Here is a 24,866-nt window from a genome sequence, read left to right on the forward strand (position 1 = left end):
GAAGCAGATGGTGTCAACTAAGGAAGAAAATTCTGCTGAAATTCATACTTCCATAAAACTGCTCTCACCAGTGTGGTGTGTTTTATTTTATCTTGTCTCTGATTGCCGTAACATTTACATAAAACTGAGGAGGAAACACAAGCATGTGCCTGATCATTATGGCTAGTCTAGCAGAACAAAGCTAAGTAAAATAAATCTCGCATTGCGACTTGCTCATTTTATGGGATGGCTGTATGCCTAGGTGATTCTTGTCTGTGAAGGTCTGTGTTCTGTTCTACTCATTGTACCAAATGACAGTCCCGAAAGCTGAACTTAGTTTGGATTAAAGGCACTGAGTCGTCTGGTTCACTTACATGAGCTGTAAGTTAGGCTATAAGTGGTAAGTAGTGCTGTTTTCTATGTAGACTTTTACAATAGAGGTGGATTTTTTTGCCTGTTTTTGTTCTAGAGGGAGAGGCAAGTGGGAAGGGCTAAACTAAATTAAATACATTACAGATCTCGTATTAGTGCCATTTAGGCAGGTCATTTCATACTTTAGCTTAGTTCTATATAGCATTATATATTTTAAAGACATTTTTCATTTCTGTGGGCTGCCAGATGTACTGCTGATACCTTCTGATCTTAGATAGTTTGACATTGATTTTCCTAGCACACGCCAGGGTTGAAATCTGGTCTGTAACTCATCCAAATGATCTATTCATAACAAAAAGTGCCTTCTGGCAGTTGCACCACAGCTGAATATTGTTAAACTGAATTCATCATTTCATTTGTTTCTGATTGCTCTATAATGTTTACATATCTTACATATTAGTATGATCTTTTATAAAGCCCACACTGAGGTTAAATTCTCCCAGACAGAACTTTTTTCCCGTTCTTCTCCCTTTCAGAAGGTGGTGAACTCTTTTTCCCTTCAAAGGAATCTTGGAACTGCTTAATGCTCATCTCATCTGAAATGATGGGCTGAGCAAGTAGGAATGTGTGTGATGGGGAGACATGGAAAGGTGACATTTTCCTGCACAAAAGGGTTCTTCGCCATCCACAGATAGAATAACTGAGAGATGGAATTGCTCGTCTGAGTATAATACTTATGTAAGTAAGCATCATCACAGATGAGGGCAATAGTCTTCATGTGAGTATGTTCAACTGAAATATTTATAGAAGCTGCTTATGACTCAAAGTGTGAATAGGTTCAGATTCTTCTCATCTCCCATCTTCAAATTCCTGCTGCAATAATTGTTGTGCAGAGATCATTCTAACATCTAGCAGAGGATATCCTCTCTGTGTTTCAGTTTCACTATATGTAAAAAATAAACATTAATATGCCTCACAATAGGAGTGTGTCACAGGATGAATTTAAGTTAAATAGAAGGCAGAAAATCTGAGGCTCCCTTTGAATTCATATTTTACCTTTCAAAGAAGGATGACATCTCCTATTTGCTTTAAAAATAAAAATCAATTGCCTATAAATCTAAAACAGATGTTGTTTTTCTACTAAAAAGATTAAGGATTTTCTTAAGCTCATTAAAGGAAAAAAAATAATGACACCACATTGATCCTCCTATATCATCATAAGAATGTCTGAAGGCAATAGAAAGCTATGAAAACGACATGGTATTAGTGTAACAAAAATAGCTCTGAGTCTGGCAAATTGTGCTTATCTTCTGGGTTCTGTGGCAAGCTTTGCACTATTTCTCCAACCTTACGTTTATGTCTAGTCATGTGTTTTAGTGGGATTGGGTGGTATGTATATTCAAACAGAATTTGGACTTTTTATTATGAAAATAAAAATGCCAGCTGCTGCATGGCTTGAAAAACTTAAGCATCGTCCAAATATTTCAAGGAGGGGAAATGGAAACCATTTGCTGTTTCTTACGCGTATATCTACGGAAGAATGTTCACCCTGTTGCTTCTCAAAGTTTGTGTGTCTGTTTTGGGGAGTATGTTATTTCCCAATTTTCTCACTTTCCACGTGCATCAAAACCCCAAGTCTGCAAAATGCGAATTAAACTCTTTAAGTGGAAGGAGGAAATAGGAAATCTGATGGTGCCATATGAGGTATCAATAAAGCCCAGCATGATAGCCAATGTTCTTTATTCCAGTTAAAAGTTCCCACAGCAGAAAAAAATGATAACCTAGTACCTCACTGGCTATATTCATCAGTGTGGTGATACGCAGCTCGCTCGTTTGCTCTGTTTATGTGTTGAAAGTTTGCTGGAATGTGTACAAACAGTACTTCAGTAGTAAAATGATAGGAAAGTCTCAAGTGTAATTTGAGAAGAGCCAGCACGGAAATATCCTGTCCTGGCAAATTCCTGTGGCAGTCCAAAATGCTAGGCCAGAAGTACTGGCTCCAGGGAGAGTATGGTCTTCTAGTCAATCTAAACCTTTTAGTGTTATCAGACATACAGGACAATTTGGTAAATTGTGGACTAATGATGGAAGAAGGGTTTGGTTTTTTTGTTTTTTTTAAAAAACTGTATTGTCCTTCATGATGTTTAGAACTTCCCCTGATTTCACAAAGCATCTTTGTGCCTTTAATACCCTTAGACTATTTGGTTTCTTCAGACTACATAGCAGTTGGATTTTAAGCTTGATACATCTGGTATAGCTAGATTCTTTCTTCAGAAATCACAGTAGAGTACGGAGTACTGCAAAGTTTGCTGCATCAAAAATATTTGAGATCAGACTTCAAAAACCCAGGCCCCTCTGCCCTAAATGTTCCTTCCCACCTATAGAGACACGTGTTGTGTCCACAGCTATAGGATGGGAATGAGATGGGATGTCTGGGTTCTCAGCACTCTTCCATCACTAGTTTGGAGCAGATACTAACTGGGAATTTTGACCTTATGCTGTGTTCTCAGTAAGGTCAGTGATGTGGAATTGGTCTAAAAATCAGGTTATTTTAGGATTTGCTTTCTGTTGCACTTCATTTTGTTATTGAAATTGTAAAAGAAGGCTTGCCCCATAGAGGTGTTGAAAACTCAAAGCTGTATTAATTTGTAGTTTTAAGAGAAAACAAAACAAAACCAAATGCCTTTGCAATGTTTTTGACGTAGCTTTGTCCACTTGGAGTCATAAATGCCTTTTTAAATTCAGTGCAGCTATTCTTGCTCTTTAATGGGTTTAGTCAGCCAAAATCTTGCGCAGACACACAGACACATGTGCACGCATACATCTTTAGCGAAAGTAAGTCAACGCATTAGAGCTGATAGGGGAGAACTGAGCAAGATTCTGATATTTGTTAGATGTGTTCCTAAGAGAAATCAGGATGGCTTGACACCATAGTGATGTGTTTTGAGAAACCAGTTTTTGTTGTTTTGTTTTCCTACTTAACTTCATGACAAGAATCAGCTGTAATGTAAGTTTATGGCTTGAGCAGACTATTGTTTGTGCAGAAACCTCCCTGCTGGTGTATTTACTAAACATGTGTGATACACAAATGCCAGTAAACTGCATCTTGGAGCATATTCCCTAGTTGCTAGCAAAAACTGTCTTTAAAGTTTGGCCTGTTTAAATATAGGGAGAATGTGCATCACGTTTAACAGGAACAGGCCTGAATTTTTAATTGCTCCTCCTCAAAACTGTTTTGACGTGAAATCTGGGCCTTATTGAAATCAATAGCAATCTTTAAGCATCCTTCAATGGGTCTAGAATTTTGCTAATGAAGAGCAAGGTCTAAATACAAAATAACATTGTCCCATTGACTAAGACCTCTCTTTTTTGCTGTTCCATAATTGCAAACATACAGACTTATTTTGTTAAGGAATTCTCTTGTTTCCTCCTCTTGGAGCACTTCCCACCTTCTAGAGAACAACAGTTGCAGATTTAGCCATCCCACTAACACGGACTAGTGGGAAGTGCGTTCATGCGTCATGTGATGGTGTAGGACTGCACTGCCGTTCTCTTTTCCCAGTGAAATCATGGCTACGTATATCTCAAATGTATATACCTCTGTTGGTCCTAGAAGAGAAAACGTGAATCATGCTTCCAAGAGGAGCAGGTAGCCTGCCTGGGGCTGGATGACCTGTCTTCTCCAGCCCCTGCTGCAGGAATTATATGTGTTCAACCAGTGCAGAATACATAACTAGGCTTTGTAGAAAGTACTAGGACCCAAGTTCCACTGCCCCATTCCCTGTCGTGTGCTGTGCCTTACTTGCTAGCCTAGATAGCGTACCTCCTTAGGCTTGCTTTCTGAACCAGAAAGAAAGTCTAGAAAGTCTGTGTAGTCTATTGAAAGTGGAACAGCTTTGTAAGAGGAAGGAAATACCCTCCACCCTTATAAACTGGTAATTTGCATCTTCTGAAGCAGAGAAAGGACGTGAACCAGTGTCTCCCACATCCTGAGTGGTCTAACCACTGAAATACAGCATAGGAGCAGGATATCACTGTATATGTGGGTGGTATATTTGTATGCAAGTGGTAGCATACAGTCCTGTTCAGTTTCTGGAAGATAGTGCTTAGATATCTGCCTTGATGAAAGGGCTCACAGGTGTGAAGGAAGAAGTGGTTTGTGTAAAGCTAACCCTAAGTAAGGGGCAGAATCTAATGTTTACCGAGGCAAATGTTTCCTGTTGGCTAACACAAGCAAATCCCTTTTTGCCCAGCCCAGCTTTGCAGCTTCCACCCGAGGGACCTAACTCTCCTGACAGCGCTGTAAGAGCACCGGAGCTTGGGGTTTTGCTTCCAGCCTCAGGAGTGGATGGCAGATCTTGAGGGACCTCACTGTCCTCTGTCAGCAGGATTCCATCTCGATTCTTAACTCTGAAAACATACAGGATGAGTCCTCTATAAACACCGGCTGCTGATTACATTGGCTTATTTTCTGATGTTAGTCAAGCAGAGTGTTGTATCCAACTGTTCATTCTAAGGAAGGTGTTTTTCTGCAGAAACAAGGCAGTTTCTCCCTCCCTGTAAAATGCAGTTCCTGTTCCTGAAATTTCTTGCTTTCTGCATGGCCAGACCCAGCTGTTCTGTAAATGGGAGTGAGTGGGGGCAGTTGTGCAATCAGTAGCTGCAGCTGCGTCACATCATCTAAAAATGATGCAAATGGGAGACATATTTCTCCACCTTCTCCTTAGAGTAAATCTCTACCTATACATCTCCACTCATGTTAGTAACTTCAGTAGAGGAATAGGAATAATTTTCAGTATTGGACTCTAATAGCTGCCAAACATTAGTTGTGAAGTACCTACTTTGACAAGTAGTTTGATTCATTAGAGCTTTCTCTTGCTTTTCCAGGTCAGTGAAACACCCATTTTTGTGCCTGGGGTTTGGGGACCTTATTTCTCTGCAATGGTGCCTGGATTGTGGTTGAATGAGGGAGGTCAAAGTGCTACAGGAAAACTGGTAAGTGTTCGGAGACACAAACAGACTCCAAGGTGGGAGGTCTGCCATAAGTGCTGTCATTCGGGATAGTTTCACTGTCAATTCAGGCAGAGCTCTGCCTGAAACACCTCCGTAAGATCATAAGAGATACCCTGCTGCTGAAAGCAATAATCAATTAGTTGATTGTTTTGTCTCTTACAAACTGTTCATTTGCATACCGATAGGGGATTATATATGGGGCAGAGTACTAAGGGCATCTCCTCCTTTTGTGATGGAGGTGATGATTATTGTTATTATTTTATAGGCAAATAGGCATTCATTCTTTATTTTAGTGGGAGGCTGAGATAGACTTTGAGATAAAGAAAATGATACACATTGTGTTATATAGAACAATTGTGCTCATTGATGGGCATAAATGAAAGATGTATTGTATGGACAGAATAGTAATATATTAACATGTTATCCTGTCTAGATAGATGCTGCATATATTGTCACCTCAATTCTTTCCTTGAGTGCAAATTGTCGTAACTGTATTAGGTTAATTTAATTTATCAATAAAAAATAAAACCAGACTGCATTCTCTAAAAATGAATTTTCTTATTTATAGGGAGGCAGTCAGAACTAAAACACTGATGTCAAATTTAAAGAAAGGCTAGCTGTATAAAACAGTATTTAGGCTTGAGTCCAAAAGTGTCAGCAAGACCTTAGTGGCTGCTTAACCCTAGAAGCTTCTAAAGCTGCCTGTGTGTCTCCCTGCTCAGTGTGTAGAAATACTGACTGCCCTTAGGGGTGAGGTGGAAGCTCCTCTTGGGAAACTACAGGAGGCGGGCCCAGTCCTGTGGGTGTTCTCTGTAAGCTCACCAAATATACAGGTGGGTTTGGTCTTTCACAAATTGCAGGCATAATTGCTCTCTTACTCAGACCTAGCACCACCCACCTTTTTAAAAGCCTAGTGATCGGAGTAAATGTCCAGGAAGTAGTAGTTTGGGGCATCACTGCATTTATACATTCCATATGGAACAGTCACTGAATGAGAAACAGAAATAATCCTGGATCAGGAAGCCCAGACACACCCTAAGCGCTGAGCTATGAATTGGAGTTCCCTCCTGTGCTCTCTCCTTGGCCACGTGAATCCGACATTCCTCTCTGTACGGTGTCACAGCTTCAGTGGGAGAGTCATCCCTCTTCCTCTCCTGCAGCCTCTGCTTCCCATCCCATCTCCAACCCATCCTTAGCCTCGTGGCTGTAGTGCTCTCGCAGCAGGTGGGATGCGTGTGCTTTAAATTTTTCAAGTCAAGATGGGGCTAGAACCAAAGTGTCCCATTCTGTAGGTAACTGCTACAACCAGAAGTAAAATCGAATTACTGCTCATAACATCACCCCTTTAAAAGGAAAATGGCAAATCTTGTGTGTTTCTTTGTAAGAACACTTTTGAGAGGAGAAGTCTCTATGTGCTTAATCCAAAGCGGGTAAAGACACTTAACTAAGTTGTAGAGAGGATACAGCAAGTCAGTGTTTTTTGTTGGCTGGTTCAGTGTGGTTCCCCACTTAAAATGTACCATGAGAGCTGGGGCATTTCAGAAAGATGATTTTAAAAATCCTTTCCATTCCAGTAGCAGAGAACAAGACATTCCTGAGTCATTAAAGAAATTGCTGGAAAAAATGCATGGTCTTGTTAGGACCCATAGCAAGAGTCAGCTCTAAGTACTCTTAGGTATATTAGGGAGGCTGTCTTATTAAAACATTCTTAGAATATCTCATGTGGTTTTCTTGAGGTTGTACGTACAGAAAACATATAGGGAGCCATAGGAGGAAACAGTGTATGTGCACTGTGTGGAGGATAGTTTGCATTCATTATCTTTGTGATTTTAAAGATCCTGCTTTGTGTCTTTTTAAGATCCTGCTTTCTCATACTTGAAGCTTTCTGAAAACAAAAAAATTGACGTGTTTTGGGATTCTTTTCATTGCTTGATCTATGCCCAAAGGTGAATTCTTTTCATGAAATTTGAACAGTCTGTTGAACTACTTAAAAGTAAAACTGATACACTTCCCTTTAAAAATCTCTAATTAATTTTTTATTGATACAGCTGTGAAAAAAGTCTGTTGGATTTTGAAAACTAGTTCAGATAGAGTCCAAATGAATTAAGAACTCCGCTTGTTTTGAAAAAGCTTGTTTGTTTGTGTATTAGATGGGCTTTTGCACTGGATTTTCAAAATTTATAGGAAGAAAGATATTGTACAACAGAGACAAAGGATGGCATGACATCATTACAAACTGTAAAATAAAGAATAGCAGAAAAGGGTTTCTAGATGAAACCCTCATGTGGCCATGTCTTGAATTAAGGGCATTTAAATATCTAACTTCATAACTTCTGTAACATTTTTGTGTAAAGTGTTTTCATAGCACACATGTATATGTGATATTTATTTATAGATTTATTTCTGAATTTATGAGCTGCCTCTATGTTCTAAAGAGATTATGCAAGATTGCAAAATTCAGGCCTGAGCTTTGTTTCTAATGCATGCACATGTTTGAGTATTGGCTTTGATGCAAATCTTGGAAAGAACAGGCATGCATTGCTTTTATAGCCATGTTCAGATGTGTATGCTTCATTATATGTTTTCCTACACTGGTTAAGGACTAGACTCATGCTGTTAAAAATTAAATACTTAATGTGGTTTGCTGCCAATAGGTATTGCCAAATATACTCAGTGCTCTTGAGTAGCTCTAGTTTTGCCTCCTTAGCTTTTACTCTCACCTCTGATGGGATATTACCAAGAGGCCACAAAACCTGCTGAATTACTGTCTTAAAAGCCGATGTTATTCTACCTGGTACTTTGTTTTGTGAGTAATGGTAGCCACTCCGGAGTGAAAGGACAAGCTGATCTATAAATTTAGTATAAGACAGAGCCTATATTGATCTTTTTTTATAGCAATAATTGCTTGTCAGGGTATACATTTTGTTTCCTGCAATGAACATATGGAGCATCTATCAGGATGACAACACACCTTGTGTTTTATTATAGCAGCGTGATACAGAAAGATGTAGGGATTTGGGCCAAGAAGATGCTCCTGGTAGAATTCCAATGAGGATATGCATGCAAGAGAATGGGAGAGACTAGAGGACATGCTCTCAGGTAGTGTTGGACAGGAAAAAAGTCATCTTTTTGGCTTGCTCTTCTGACTGAGGAGCTGCATGCTTAGCATTTTGCTTATTTTTGGTGCAGCGTTGGTTGGTTTTTTTGTACTGTTTTTAAGCCAAATCCTAAATCCAGTAATGTCAGTGGGAGCTTTGTCATTGGCTTCACTAGGACTAGGACTTAACATCTCGTGAGTAATTTAGAAGCTCCCTTGTCTTTTGAAAGCTATGACACTGTATTACCTTTTTCCGGGACTGAATTTTTAAGATGTAATCATCCCCAAAATGTTGCTTTTCTCTTTTTCAGATAGATCATGTGGTCCAAGGCCATGTCGCCTTCCCGGAATTACAGTCAAAAGCTGCAGCCAGGTCACTGTTCTTATTCCTTTATCACATACCTGCCTTATAAATTCTGTATTCCCACCAGTGCAGAATTCCACAGCTGTATCCTTATTCTGAAAGAGGGGAATTAACAGTCTGATAGTGGGTTGGAACTATTTACAAAGGCTTGCCAGGTGACTGCTCAAAGACGAAAGCTTTAAACTCCCCTCAGATACCTTTGAGGTATCTAAGTGGTGATACTAACTTTCTGCTTTTCAACCTCTTTTATATCCAGCCCAGGGTATTTCTTGATACCATAGTATCAGCCCTGTTCAGCAGACCTTTATGCCTTGGGCTAATGATGTGTCTTAATTTGTAGGTGACACTATTAAGCTCCAAGGATGAGATATAGCTTAATTAGGAATATATTACTCAGTATTTTTGGAACAATCATCTAAAGGAAGGTATAGCTGCTGCATGAAAAACTCCTGCATGGCAGCACAAATAGAACAGAGAAACCCAGGAGGAATTTTCAGACAAAACTTAAGACGTAGGAGTGAATCAGAGGTAACTCCAGGATTCCTTGAGCGGGAGGCTCTGTGCGATGTGGAATCTTAGTTTGGTCTGCTTTAGAAGTGGATGAAGACAGTCCAGACAATTCTGTCAGATCTGGACTTCCTCAAGCTATTTTGGCTTGGATTCCTTTTAAGATGGTTCACATCACTCCCAGAGAGATCTTAGCTGAACAGTTAGGCACATTGGATGAAAATTTGATTCTCTTTTAATTTCTTTTTCCTCCTTAGATTAAAAAACAGCAAACTTGGCATTTTATCTTCAGTTTATCACTCTGGTCTAAAAGGCAAGGGTCAGTCCTGATAGACAGATGTATTAAGCACATGGAGTTATACAGTTATTTTCAGTCTTCCCTGGGTGAATAAAGCTACCTGGTTTCTCTGGATGACCCTTCCATGCTTTGTAGTGCCCAATGCCTTACTTGTTTGTTAAGAACTTGACTAGGATTCCCAGAAATGTATTGGACTTCATTCAGTATGAAATATTCATGCTTCCTAGAATTCTCTTGCTTGTTCTTTAAAAAAAGGAAATCAGGAAATAAATGCATCTGTGTATGTTTGGAATAAGGATTGATCTGGGATTTTTTCCAAAATTTTGTCCTATGTGAATAGGACACTAAATACAGAATATCAGGAATAGAACTCCATGTCATCTGAGTGTATGGTGTCATAAATTTGGATTTGAGGCTCCTGCAGTTAGTAAAACTGTGGAGGATAGCATTGATAAAAAAGGTTATAATATTTTATAAAAAGGATGATAATATTTTATAAAGTTAATTTGCTCAATGGTGGTTTTATAATGCTTTCTAGATATTACTCTCCTAATGAAATGTTTGGATTGCTCTACATTTAGTAAACAATTATTAATTCCCCCATCCCCTTTCTCCCTGTAATTCTCACATATTTGTTAAAGAATTTGATTTGAACAAACAAAAATCAGGAACTCTGCAATTAGAACTGAATTTTTCTCCGTATTTCTTCATTTCTTCCTACACACGGAACATGAGCTTCAGCCTTATCATAGGGACTAGTAGCAGTAGCTATATGAGTGTGAGGCATTTTTTTAGTGAACAGTGTTGGCCCAAGCTTTGGATTATGTGTTTACTTACATTAAGTCATATACTTAATAAGAACATAGTGTCTTGTTTTGGGGGATTGTTGGTGATGATGGTAAATTATTTGCCTGGAAATCTCAGTGGAATATTTCAGAGCATCTGGTTTATTATGTTTAGTGTATTCTCTGTGTGGGTGTAGGAATTTGTTCAGCCATTGCAAATGGTCACCGAAAGAAAACAAAACGAGAATGTCATACTTACATGTGCAATTGCGTATTACCTTTACTTCCCATGCTAGGTGCAACACTGTGAAGAGTTAAGCTGGTTTTGTAGTGACAAAAAGCACGTGCATGTCTGGATCATTAAAAAACATCTGAGGTCACAAATCTGTGCCTTTTACTTGCTGCTGCCTATCACCTACTTCTACCTTCCTAAACCTGTCTTTGCTTTCTCCCAGGCTCCTAACGCTGCTAATAAGTAGGTTTGGCAATGGCAAACTGCCTGCTGAGCAGCTGATCTCAGAAGCTTACTGTGTAGACTTCTGTTCCTTTGCCTCTACCAGGAGCAAGAGTTTGCAAGCTGCATTTATCACTGTTTCAGTAGTTTGTGGTAACTTGTTAGGGCATGAGCGGCTTAGGCAGACTTGCCAGAAACCAGCTTCTACTGACCACTTGTGCTGAAGACCAGTGTTGTGCAACCCTCCCAGTACTATTCCAATGTTCTCTTTTCCCTTCTTTTACTGGAAGTGGAGAGGGTTGAATTATGTGACGATTGTCTGGACAGCTGTAAATTTAGCATTTGGGCTAACTAATAGGCATACTCTGTGAGCAGCAAACCTTGTGTTTTTTCATGCAGTTCAGTGAGTTGCAGAAATTGCTCTGTATATAGCACTTCTGGTCTTCAATCTATATATTGTGTAGGTCTGACATCTAGCCAACACTGATACATTAAACCCTGTATAGGTAGACTAGAATAGGAAATTAAAAAAAAAAGAAGTAATATGATCATTTATGCTATAAAGTTTAAATACTTCTGTTTCGTAGAATCACAGTTTCTAATCTTCTGGAGGAAAGAAGTGTCTAACTGACAGCAAAGATTATATGCCCTTTGGCACTTCGTGAAGCACTACGTTTTAGGACAGAATTTCCCTTCCTTCACTTCTCAATGCCATTTCCCCATCTAAAGAGAAGAAAAAAAGCAGTGAAGTGACACAGACACACATTATCTATCAGCAATTTGGGGATCTTCCAAGCAGAACATAATGATCATATTTGGCAGTTCTCTGTACCTCTAGATGTTTCAGAGCCCTTTTTTTTAAGATTTAGAAATCTCAAATTTTTAGATTATTTTCCTGAAAGATACCTGCTGGCATCTTCCAGGATTCCTGAACAGATTAAATACTAACCTTTTGTTGCTTTTTGAAATTATGTCCCTAATATGAACATAACCCTGGACAAACTTGCATTGATTTCTTCTTCTCCACTTTCAACATAGTTCCTTTTTAATAGCAATACCTTGTCCTCAACTCTGCAAGTCAGATCCAGCTGCTACTGATACTTTCTCATAGAACCGAATAGAAAAAGCTCCAGAGAGCTGGTAGTGTAATACTACATATAACACACACATGGTAGAAACTGGAACTGGCAAGTGTTTGAAGGATTTTGCCAGTCACTCAGTCCAAATGTAGTGCCTTGAACCCGTATCTATATGTAGGCAAAAAAAAAAGTAAAAGGTGTGGAAAAAAAATTGTAATTCCAAGGTTTTGAGGGTCTTAAGCATATTTGGCTGAACTTTAGCCTCTTTTGTACAGTCCTTGTGTTCTGTCAGAGCTGCAGGAATGGCTAATCCTTGCGAGAGTAATCAAGCAGGATGGAGATTAGCTAGAAGCTGGGATGTCTGGTAGGTCTGTGGTTGAGTGAAGCCTTCCTTTCTTTTCTTTCCCAACAGTCAAGCCACGATTTAGACTGGAAATAAAATGACTCTGTCCTTAGCATGTACTGCTTATAGTGCAGTCTTCAGGGATGTAGAAAACAGGGCCACTTTTACAACAAGGGGGAAAAAATGATTGTGACCTCAAAATTATCATAATTAAGGTCCAGGAAGACACATAAAGTACATTTTAAAGTACGTGAATAATGATGTGAATTAGTTATTTTAATGTCTTCCAAGTGTACTTCATTTTGAATGATATCCTCTGATAGCATACACATGGTAAGGTATAATTGAAAAAACATGCAGCTGAATGGTTGAATGCAAAGTATAAATATACAGCTGCTAGCAGGTCAGAAGTCAAACTAGTAAAGCATATGCCAAATTCCCTTAGGGATCTCATTAGTGCACAATTGAATATACATGTAGAGGCTAAATGAATATCACTGTTTGGGTCTACAGTGGATGAGACAATGACTAATCAATTGTAATTAGGGTTAGATGCTATTATTGACCCACATGTCTAGAATTAAATGCCCCACTTAGAGATTTCGGAGGAGTTGAAAAATATATATGAATCTGTTCATGATAGTATGAGTGTTTGAAAAAATATTCTGAGCATAATTGCAACATTTTTTAAATGGAATGTCACTAGAGTCATTGCGAGCCAAAGCACTGAAGAATTCACCGTTAGTCCTAAGACTACTCTTGGTCCAGGAAAAACTCCGTTGGATATTGTGGAGTTGGGTGTAGTATCTGAACTTAGATACAATCATATTTAGGCCCATGTTTGCCTCCTCCCTAAAATAGCAGCCACTTGCTGTCTCTCCTCCACCCTTAGTGCTGCATTTTAATCGTAACACATACTGAAATAATTATCGTTTAAAAAAGGAAAGCTGTAAGTCCAGTGCTATTGATTAATCAAAGAAATTTTTAAACATTTGTAAAGGAATTTGATTTTCATTTCTGCCTGGAATCCTCCTTATTCCCCTCTTGCAGCTTTCTTTTCTCTAGCTTTCTCTTTCACAGTGTCAGCACCTTTCTGTTAGAGACAAGCATCAGGAGCACCCAAAATGTCAAACAGCTCTGGCTTGTCTAGGGACCTGTAGGAGTAAATGTACAAACTGAAGACCACAAAGTGCCATTATCTTCCCTCATCCTGCGAAACTGAGGAATTCACGTGGCCTGTTGAATGGATGTGCAGATAGACATCCCCACTGCCTGCACTCTGCAATGCCTTGAGTTTGGCAAGCAGTCGTTTTTGCCTTTCTCCCCCTTTGTTTTAGATTTGGGATTTGCCATTCTTTGATGAGTTTTCTGCATTTGATGGTAGTACAAATGTTTTATGTTTGATGAATAACCTCCCCCACTCTTTTTCCAACTTGTTTTTCTTCTAGTGCTCACAGTATATATACATACTTGAACAGTCACCTGGATCTGATTAAGAAATCTTTGCCTGTGGGTTTCCTCACTGTTGATTTACATGTTTGGCCAGATTTCCATGGTAACAGATCTCCCTTAACAGATCTGACACTAAAGGGCATGGTAAGAAACAGCCTGTCTTTGCAAAAAGGTCAATACAGGGTAAAAAAAAAAAACCAAAACTTGGAAGGAGCTTTTTTCAATTTTGAGCATACTCCTCCTTAGCTATTTAAACTGTCCCATAGGATTTGGGTTTCTTGCTGCATTTTGAAGTGTGCTAATGTTTCAGTAGAAAACCAGAGATTATTGTAGTTGAGATATCACTACAGCCACATTTATTTTCTAAAAATATGAGGAGTGTTGTGTGTGTCCCAGTATCTTTCCTAGGAATCACATTTCAGAGCACTAGCAGCGCTTGCTGTTGTTAACTCGCCTGTCTACCGAATTTTGCATATCTGTTGCACTGAATTTCAACACAAATTTAGGTATGCCTATCTGGGAAAGGAATGAAATATATTGAGGAGAGATTGCTTGCATTAAGCAGATAAATGTTCAGTAAATGTGCTGTATTAGAGTTGTTGGGTAGTAAATTTCAACAGAAACTGAAAAGCCCCTCTGCTTATTGTTAAAAATGGGCATAGATGCTCTCATGATTGGAACTATGCAACCATGGTGCTTCATACCTCTTTGTTGAAAGGTAAACCTGATTTGATTCTGGCTTGTGTTTTTAAAATGGCTACTTTTGGAACTTAATGGGATTGAAATACTGTGTTTTGTGCAAAGAAATTTTCAGAACGTTGCAATCTGGGACCAGAAAGAGCAGCGTTTGGAAGCTGACCAGAGAACCTCTGCTGGGGAGGTTTTCAGCCCATCTTTAAATGTTTGGATGTTTCTCTTCACTGAACTTCATGGTGGTAGATAGGCTAGGTCACAAGCCAGTAAGTTACTGTGCAGAACTGTAACAGAAGAATATCATAAGGGTATAATTTGATGATATCAAAATACCTGGTGATTAATGCAAAAATGTACTTCAAAATGTCATATTGTCCTTGAAGTCAGCGTCTCAAGCTAGTCACCAACACCAATATCTGCTGTATTTGAGGTTGAGATAGGAAAGGGTAGGCGTAAGCACTGCAACACGTTTTAAACCACAAACCAGGGAAACAATTAAAAAAAAAAAAACAGCGATGGGTCATATATTTGGGGGTCCTAATAATACATGTATTATTTTACAAAAGAATTATATGCTGCAGCAGAATCAGAATTTCCTTCGTATGATGGCTGTATGCAAATACTGGTAATAGCAACACATTTTTTCTGCCACAGTTATGGCTGCATTCAGCTGTTGCCTATGCTGATACTAATCCAGAGTAACTACAGTGCAGTATTGATTTATGTCAGAGTAAAGGAGGTTAAGATATAGTCTTTAATTATTAATTGTGTTTCAGTGTTAGGGTGCTTGGAAGGGAGGGGGAGAAATGCTTTTAAAAAGTTATTTTTATGTAATAGCATTTTCATATTATTACATTAAATACATTCACAAGCAATATCTGAGTCATAACATAAAACTGTCAGAGTTAATCTATCTCTAATCCCGTACAATATGCCGTTTGTTCTTTATTTCTTTGCAAGGGCAAGAACAATTTATGCGGTTCTTCCCCAGATCAGGAATAACATGTTTAACATAACATTATGCGTGCAGCTCACAAAAGCAGGACTTAGAATTAGCACTTAAAACTTGTTACAACAAGAAACCGTAGAAAATAATAGAGTTTTACTTTGGCTGGATTTGTACGTTTTCTTTTTGATCTTTGCACAGGTTGTTGGACTAACATTGTCTCGGGGTCTGGATGAACTTGCCCTTATCTACTTGGCCACGATTCAAGCCATTGCTGTAAGCCATTTTAAGTGCATAAAAGAATAAATGAATTGTCTCGTGTTCTGTGGCAGACTGATCATTCCCTTCTGCTAAACAGATTTCTAATAATAGATGAATTCACTTAATGGACTTCTTAAAGGAGCAAGATACTGTTTACCCATAGTACCCACCATACTCCCTACTGTAGGATAATCGACAGAGACTGTGGAGAAAATGTTCCCTGAAAAATTTTTCTCCTTATTGCAATTCTGTAAATGGAGATTTTGCCTCTAGTGCAGATGTGAGGAAAGAGGCTGATACTATATGGGGCAGCGTTAACATCATGGGCTGTCTAGAGGGAAGCTGAGAGAGTGGAAAAAAAAAGCTTTGGCAGTTGTATGAAGGAACTTGCACTCCCCTAAAATGCCTCAGCTTCAGATTGTTCCTAAATCCATGGATTTCCCCTGCTTGCCTGTTAGATGAGTCAGAACTCTGTACCACAGCGAGTTGGAGTGGGTCTGTGATTCAGTTCATAACACTACAGACCGAACAGACCAGATCTCACTCCTCCCTCGGTTTCCCTGCTGCGAGGCAAGCAGTTGTCTCGTGTGTAGCATTTCGAACCTGTGGCTGTGTTTCTGTTAAAGCAGCGGGACTGTCTTTATGAAAATGCCCTCGATGTTTGCTAACGTGCAGAGATGGGTAATTTTATTGGAATACTTTTGTTTCTGCCCTAATTTTCTCTGGAACCCAGGATTTCCAGTTCACAAGAAGTTCTATTTTGAAGTGAAAACCTGGGTCAAAGAAGTTGTTTTGAAACTCTGGTGCAGGGTATTTTCAATGGGGTGTGCTATCCCCAGGCATTGGTGACTGAAAGTGGCATTCCTTTGACATCCTTTTTCTGATTTTTTTTTTTCCCTAAAGTTTGTTGAATTTGAGGTGTTTTTGCAAAACATTAACAGTTTGATGAATTGGGGAGTTTTCCTGACAAAACTCTGTTCAGTTGGAAAACTTCCAAACTCCTCTACTGGTTAAACAACAACTTTGCTAGGCTGGGTCAGCCATCTGGGATATAGGGGGTGGGCGGCTGCTGTAAATTTACTGTGAATTGTACATCTTATGTGTTAACCCTCCCTCTTCAGCAAATAACGAGAACTTAACCTCAGCCTGGAATTCATTGTTGTGAGTTTTAATCCTTTTTAAGATGAATGTAGCTTGGTTATACCTGATGCTTCAGTGTAATCCCACCATTTAAATAAGAATGTTTAGGAGAGTTTAAACAATGCCAGCGACTGATACTGCCCCCTGAAAGAAACTTGCAGTATGGAACAGGTGCTCTGTTATTGTATCGTGCTAACGAAGTGGAAACGTTCTCTGCTGGAAATCCTGGGAAAGTCACCTATTATCTCATTATATGATACAACTCAAATTTTATTGTAAAACGCAACTACTGTGCTGAACACTAAATTCAGCATCTGCATATCTTTTTGATAGCTAGTTGCACTGATTGTGAGATTTAATATAAAAAGGCCATACCATACCTTTCATTGTAAGTTAACGGAAATTCTTAAAAAGCTATTGAAACAGTGACTAAAAAGTAGACAGAGCAGGCTTGTTTTTGACTTGCTATATTTACTAACTGCTAATGTGATACCTAGGAAATTTAATTTTCCTCCCATACTCCATCAGTCCCAATTTTAGCTTCACTTTTGTTGAAGAAAACAGTTCTCGTTCAGGACAGCCCCAATCCTGTACCATTAGCTGTCTTCAATGGGTGCAAGATAGACTTTAAACCTAAGGAAAAATCTTGTAAAAAGTGTAGGCCTGCCCACAGAATGTTAATCTCTAGTTTTCTTTTCAGCAGGAGACGCTTTTTTCTTTTTATATAAAATTTGCATTTGAAGCCCCTCAATTTGCATTTTCTCCAATCCAGGATTAAATTAGTTCCCCCCCACCCACAGTGAAATAAGTCTGGCTTTAATTTAAATTGCTATGTGAATACAATTTTCCAGGCAGGTAAACACAAAATAATTTTCACAGCATGTTCTTTTTCAGGGTCTTTAACGTGTGTATGTTGTAAGAGAAGTTGTTAATAAATTTGAATTTCAGAAGTAGTGAAAGAGAATATCCTTTTAACTATTCATTGCAAAATGCGATGCAACAGTTAGACGGATGAGAACATGATCAGAGATATAATTGTGGCCGTCAAGCCCGTTCTGAGGAGACAGACTCTTTTTAGAGCAGTTTATTTTTCCATAATTAAAATGGTGGCTGTGTGATTTGGAAATTAGCCCTCTGTGTCAATAGGGAAGCGATGGATTTAGTCAGCTGGTGTTGCGGCTGCTAAAGTTCCTCATAACCGCTTGCCTGAAAAACCAAAATACATTTGAAGGCCTGTCCAGAGTGGTGCCAGTCATTCATAGTAAAACGTCTCCAGTCTGATGAAACACTGCTAGCTTCAATTTTCAGTAGCTTTTATTTGAAGAGGGGTTTATTGCAGGCTGCGGACCTCTTAATGAACTTGCAGCATAGCATAAAGAAGACTTAAATAACAGTTCATGAAAACTTAGACCAGGTTGTGTTTTGTGGGGAAGCTACCTATAAAGAGTCAGCTTGGGCAAAATTTTGGCTTGAATTGGGCATTTTGTCAAGTCTGAGCTTCAAAATTAACTTCCAAGGTATTATAAAGAGCTGGGAATTATTTTTAGACAAATAGTTTGTCAAAGAAATGGAAAATGTTCTTGCAAGAGGACAGAGAGAGAGGGTTGACTTCAGTGAGTAGTTGGAGGCAAGCAAAGCAAACAAAAAGAGAAATTATTTTTTTTAAATGGCAAAGCATTTGCTTTCATCATTCGCAGAGCGGAACTCTGAGCTGTTCTAATTTGAGTTTCTCAGAATGGAGACTGTAAATGAAAAGTATAAAAATATGCCTACATTTTAGATGTTTCAATTAATCCAGGCATGAAATGGAACATTTTATTTTGCATAGGGCAAAGGCCAAGAGAAATAGTTAAGCCAATACAAAATTATTCAGGTTTTCCTTTTTGCTGAAAAGACAGAAAATACGGTTTTTTTATTTGCTCCTTTTTTTGTTGTGTTCTGCTATTTGGCTTCAGAATTGAAATCTCTTTACTGAGAGTGATTTTCAGATGCTGTTATACAAAGTAAATAAAAGTTTTTGGTGGGGATGTCTTTGCCACATAGGTTTTAGTTCTGGATCTGGAAATGTTTTCCGTACTCTGCTGCGCTTGGTCACAAACAGCTGCTTATCACTGCCATCAGTTTTTCCTGGTGCCCATTTCTGTGTCTTCTCATAATCCCTGTCTTCACCCTTGTCGGTACTTCCCTGAAAGCCCCATTTCCCTGTGTTATTGTGTACTGGTATGTCTTCACTTCTTCAGCCAGCCGCAGGATGTTTACTGCAATATGCTGTGCCCATGTACTTCCCAATTCTTTGTGCCATCTGTTTGATTTTTCTAGTTCTTAATTACAATGCCTGTTACTGGCTGGAAGCTAAGCAGAGGCCATACCCCTGCAGGTCTGTTCCCAGCCCTTGGGTTACTGGTAGGGGCAGTTAGTAGTAGTATTCTTTTTAGCAAATTGTGCTTTAAGATCTGTTCCTGTGGCTGCTCTCCTGTGCTCATCTGTTTTGTTCTCCCCCCCCCCCCCCCCCCCCCCCCCCTTTTTGAAGTTAGGAACAAGACATATTTTGGAAACTATGCAGGCTGCAGGGCATCATATCAACACGCTGTTTCTGTGTGGTGGGCTGAGCAAGAACCCTCTCTTTGTGCAGACGCACGCTGACATTACTGGTAAGTTAGAGGAAGCGTGGGGAAAGAAGTGTAAACTACTTTATTTTAGGTGGCTAAATACTTTGTCTTTGGAAAAATAAATACTTTCTTTATACAGAACTCTATTTTGCTGGTTGGCCAAAAAGTGTGTAATGAAATGTTACTTCCTGCAAGACTGAATTTCCTGAAATTTAAAGACATTTGAATAACACAGAGATGCAGTGCAAACAAAGCTCCATACTTCATATTGTTAGAAGATGGACTTCAGGAGAGACCTTCAGCATGATTTCCAATCTGCAGATCTTAGACTTACAGGTTTTTTAAGGAAGTGCAATAGAATAAATATAAAAACCTTGCATGAAATTTTTAAAACCAATGTGTATAAATTACATGTCAGAGATGTTTCTCGCTATCAGATTTTTAAAAATTATTCTAAACGTTCCATAGAAGTTATTCCATTCAGTCAGATTACAAGCCGCTAGTTAGATGAGGGTAATGCCCACTACATTTTGTGAGCATGGTTTGTATAAGATGTGTTTTACTGAAACCTCTATTAGCTTCTTCCTATTTGAATTCTGTTGGACTTCTGACACTTCCTGCTCATGCTGGGCACTGTATCCATTATATAGAACAATTCTTTTCTGAATTGCTTCCATGTCTGTATCATAATATGGTTTAGGGGAAAATTTCTGGATCCTTGCTGCTGCATGGTGTTGCATTTGGTTTTGTAGAATTCCCGATGGGTGGAAGGTCCTGGGTAGGTAGTTCATTACAAGAGGAGGTCTCAGGCTTGCGTGGTGTTTTCGGTCTCCTTTAAGCCTGTGTGTGTTGGACATCTTAGCACACCTGTGAGTCAGTTGAATATACTTTAAAAAATAACAAAATTTAGTGTAAAAGACTTCAGAGAAACTTTGAATGATTTGTGGTTTGGGTGTATTTCCAGTTAAGACCAGTTGAGCTGTCATGAATAAAGTTTAAGGCTCAGATTTGGGGCATTTGGTCTGGAGATCTGACTTGCCCTAACATCAAACCACACTTCATAACCTTGATGCAGCAGGGAAGATGAAAATATGCTTTATGTACTTACCTGAGATGAAAACAGAAATGGAGAAGCAAAAAGCATAATGCCTATTGACCTTAAAATTCACTAAATACATGGTAGTCAAAGCGACACTTTCTGTTTGTGAAAAATGCTGTTGTCAAGTCTGTGCCTTTCCTTATATAACTCAAATGTTTTAGGTGAATTTCAGCTATGTGTAGAGTTGGGATGCTGGCTTATGATGTGTAAAATAAAAGATCTGTGAAAAGGTATTCTGATTAAAATGTAATCAGAAGTTCTTTGACTGTAACTAATGGCCAAGTACAATTCAGTACAAAAAGGCCTTTTTGCAGTCTGGAGTTCTCCCCCATTTGTAAAATCAATGACTGACAAGGGATGTCAGAGTTCATCTAACTGAAATGCTCTTGGTTATGTTGAACTCATTAGAGCCTATCAGATAAAATAACTAACATTCCAGAATCAATCCCCCATTCTTTCCCGAAAAGAAAAAAATCTGAATATATTATTGTTAGCTGCAAATGCCCATGACTCAGCCATGCAGACATCCAATAGATAATTTTGCAGGCCACTTAAAAAGTATCTTGATCTTTTTGTTTGCCTGGTAAGAATTCTGTATTCACTCTGATGATGCGGGAAATGTGCAGTAAATTTTAGAGCACGCTGAAAATTGCTTACTGCTTCAAGGCCTGGCAAAGAGCCGTGTAGCTGTAAGCTTGAGTTTTAGATTTTCTGTTCTAAGTTGTCCCAAGTCCTGAGCTGTGGTCCATCTGAACCGGAGGAATGCTTAGGTGATTGATCCTACACTAATGTTTTCAAGGTGGATTTGTTTGGTCAGAGAAATTTAAGGGATGCTGTAATTACGCTCGTTCACTGTTAGTAGTCACTCCAGCAGTCAAAAACAAGGTCTCACTGTATCCGCTTTCTTTCCCCGTCACTCTGCCTCTGCTAACTGTAGGAAGAAATGACATAAAGACCACTGTGGCACCTTTATGTCACTCACTGAAAGATGGTTGTAAGGAGCTTTACACTGGTGGAACAGGGCAAGGTTAGCATAATGTAACTGGATGCCTGGGGTGCAAGGTGAATTTGCTTTGTATCAATAATTTTTTCTCATATTAATAATTGTATTTCTCATTTTGAAAAGCGTGTATTTGCCTTTTCCTCCATAGGAGTTGTTCATGGCTCACTTCGGATCTTCCTCCAAATTTCAGCTCCTTCTAATCTTACAGTTGGCTCTCAGGAGCAGCATTTTTGGGGGCATAATATCATTGAAACTATTCACAGAAGCAAGCCCTCCTCCCACCACTGTGTTTGCATCATCATTCATTGAATGAAATTATCTCAGTAATGGAAATTTAGACACATGCCAAATACTGTAGGAATATTAAATTTTTTGGCTTAGTGAGGATAAGCATCTGAAGTGCAGCTAGAAAAGTATTTAGACTTACGCTATTGTTTTAGATTTTTAAGGAGAATTAAGAAAGCAGGCCAATTTTAATTTGTTTATTAGTCTTTTTCCTGCTGTTTTTACACTAGTAAAACAGGTCTTAGAAAACTTTGTGTGAACTGAGGGAAAGTATGTTTATGATAGTACCCGTGGGTGATGAAACAATAATTTTTAATCCTGCTTCAGAATAGATATTGTTTGTTTGTTTGTTTGTTTGTTTTTCCAGTGTTTTAATATTGTTGTCGAGTATCTCGCACAATTTGGAAGACAAGATTTCTCTTATTATTTCATACCTAGCTTGTGAACGTTTGCTAGTCATATTTTCATGTCTCCCAGCAAAACCAGACTGGCTTTGTTGTCTATATATTTAAAAACAAACACAAACAATCTTTTTTTTGTTCGTTGCAAAAGAAACAAAAAGGATACCACCCTGTTTTCCCCTCGAGGTCAACTTTTAATAGGCACGTGGGTTTGGAGGGTGTGGGTAACAGGTTTATACCAAGCCCTTTGAGATAAATAGCCAGTGTCTGGGGGTTTATTCTTTGTATACTTTACGTTCTGCATTAATATTTTGCTGAAATTGTTTTATTTAAATTCTGCATTTTTCTTGGAGCCTGGAACCACAAAGCAGAGAGATTTACATTAATCTTCAGTAGACTGTAGCTCTGAATGGAGTTGTGAACGTGGTTTAGTCCTTTTTGATTCCTTTTTTCTTTGTCTTTTTTGCTTTAATTATTTATTGTGCCCCTAGTGCAGTACTGCTATATTCTTCCTAACAGACGCATGGCTTTTTCTTGTATAGGCAAGCCTGTTGTCCTGTCCAAAGAAGTGGAGTCTGTTTTGGTGGGTGCTGCTATTCTTGGAGCTTGTGCGTCTGGGGATTTTGTATCTATACAGGTATGCAGTACCTGATTTTATTTTTTTTTTTCAGTTTTAATGCGTTTTACACTTTGACATTTGGCACCGTGCACAGACTTTAATTCAAGTGGAAAAGTTTGTACCTTCTGCACAGCCGGACGAGAGCCAGCATCGCTTTCTCTCCACCCTCTTTAACTCAGTATGTTATTTGGGTGTATTGAAGATTATTTGTCTTTTGACTGTAGGGACATGCAGGTAGAAGCTGCTGTCTATGAAGTTAGGCCATATAATTTTATAGACAAAAGAGGGAATTTGGCAAGGCTCTGATCCTGCAAGAAGGTCACACTTTCATCTCAGTTATATTTGTCCTACTTTCCTTCCTTCATATTAAGGAATGTTAAACATAAGAAACAACATAGCACTATTTATGCAGTAAAAAGTGACACACCTATACCTCTTGTCTTGCCCACAGTGAATGCAGAGTCAATAATGAGGATGGAACTTCATGTTTATTCATGTTATTTCAATCCATTAACAGTTGTAAAAGTAGCAGTAAGGCTTTTATGTTCAGTGGATCAGCCAAAGCATGACTTAGCTGCGTTTACATAAACAACAGTAGTATACAGAAACCCAAAGAAGGGTCTGAATACCCAAAATCATATCTGTTTTCCTACCTGGCAATTCCACTAGTATAAGACGTGTCCTCTCCTCATGCTACACAAGGACACTAAACAGTACACTGCATCCAGTTGGACAAAATTATTTATCAGGACGCTCCCTAGATACACTTTTCGTTATAATAACATCAGGCACAGCTATTTGTAGATGAAATTTTGCACAAAAACTTATCTGAATGTATTTTCTGAATAAGGAGGTCAGCTTCTTAACCTAGTTAAATTGATGCAGTTCTACTGGAATCAATAAAGAGCTCAACATAAGCTAAGGAACTGGGCCGTGTTTGGCATTTTTCCAAATGTGAAATTTTGAAATGTGAATATTCTGCAGTGCTATGTAGGTTAGCAGGAAGAGCAGTTTCATAAGAATTTTTCCATTAAAATTAATCCTACTGCAACAAATATATAAGTACAATATATATATATGTATTTAATAATTCTAGTGCTTGTAAGGAGAACTTGTTTTGATAAATGTAATTTCAGTAGCAACTTTTGGTGACAGGACTTCATATTTAATTCTTACTCTTTTGTTAATATTCTGCCTTCAAATACATAGATATTTCATTCCAAGTTTAAGATGTTTTCCACTACTATGCAATAACTGAACATCTCAAAACTGATTAAGTCTGTCTTCATAACCATTAGAAAAATCTAATGCTGCAAAATTTTCTGTGATGTATTTTTATACAATTTCGGTGTATTCGTTTACCTTTAGTTTTTAACCCTGCCCTTATATATAAAAATATTTCAGAAGCATATTCAATAATGTCAGAACAGATATGTATATTTTATACATAGGTACATATATGTCAGCCTGCATAGCACACTCCTTCAGAAATCTTACTGAGTGAAACTAGATCCTTTGAACCAGCCATGTCACAGACTTTTTAATTTTAAAAGTGTGTGCTCTTTTACTGTTATGATATGTCAGGAGGTACCGGCCTCTTTGGAATGGTTTTTGGCTTGTCATAAATACAGTGCAGGTTCTGTGGGTCTTCCTGGAGTAAACTTCTCCTAAGGGCTTACCTGTGACTGTCAGGAGCCGGACTTCATGACTCCTTATGCTCCCTTCCCATTTCTGCTTGAATCAAGTAAGTTAACACAAGCACATAAAGAAAAAGAATAAATACGAATTGCAATCTGGTGCCTCAGCACTGCATAAGGAGTCTGGTTTCCCAAACGCAGCCTCTGCCTTTTCCAGTGCTTCAGCAGCTGTTTGTGCAAGGTCTGGTTCCAAGGGCTTTGCTAGTCAGCAGGAGTTTCCTTTTGTTTCACTGAGTTACAGGTCAAGCCCATGGGCTTCCCTGGGATATCTCTGAAACAGAAAAGGGGAAAGTAGTTTGGAAACTACTGCTATTATACATCCCACTGGGCATTTGTAGCATGTTTCTTTCCATCGTACTGCCTGTGGTGA

General features: G+C 38.6%; 1 protein-coding gene across 6 annotated transcripts in view; it reads left to right on the top strand.

Annotated features, from left to right (window-relative positions):
- The window catches only part of FGGY (FGGY carbohydrate kinase domain containing), a 301,158-nt gene that overhangs the window by 249,045 nt on the left and 27,247 nt on the right, over window positions 1-24,866 (top strand). For 2 of the 6 annotated variants that reach the window (XM_052801137.1, XM_052801139.1), the window contains 7 exons: window positions 5,239-5,346; window positions 8,773-8,834; window positions 13,740-13,887; window positions 15,584-15,658; window positions 19,103-19,160; window positions 19,318-19,434; window positions 22,723-22,817. In XM_052801137.1, coding sequence (XP_052657097.1) covers window positions 5,239-5,346; window positions 8,773-8,834; window positions 13,740-13,887; window positions 15,584-15,658; window positions 19,103-19,160; window positions 19,318-19,434; window positions 22,723-22,817 — 663 coding nt within the window. Of the gene's footprint in view, window positions 1-5,238; window positions 5,347-8,772; window positions 8,835-13,739; window positions 13,888-15,583; window positions 15,659-19,102; window positions 19,161-19,313; window positions 19,435-22,722; window positions 22,818-24,866 lie in introns of all 6 variants that reach the window. The other 4 variants (XR_008237130.1, XM_052801138.1, XR_008237131.1 and 1 more) reach the window with 4 other exon arrangements.

Source organism: Harpia harpyja, chromosome 11 (assembly GCF_026419915.1).
Source record: "Harpia harpyja isolate bHarHar1 chromosome 11, bHarHar1 primary haplotype, whole genome shotgun sequence".
NCBI classification, from domain to species: Eukaryota; Metazoa; Chordata; class Aves; order Accipitriformes; family Accipitridae; genus Harpia; species Harpia harpyja.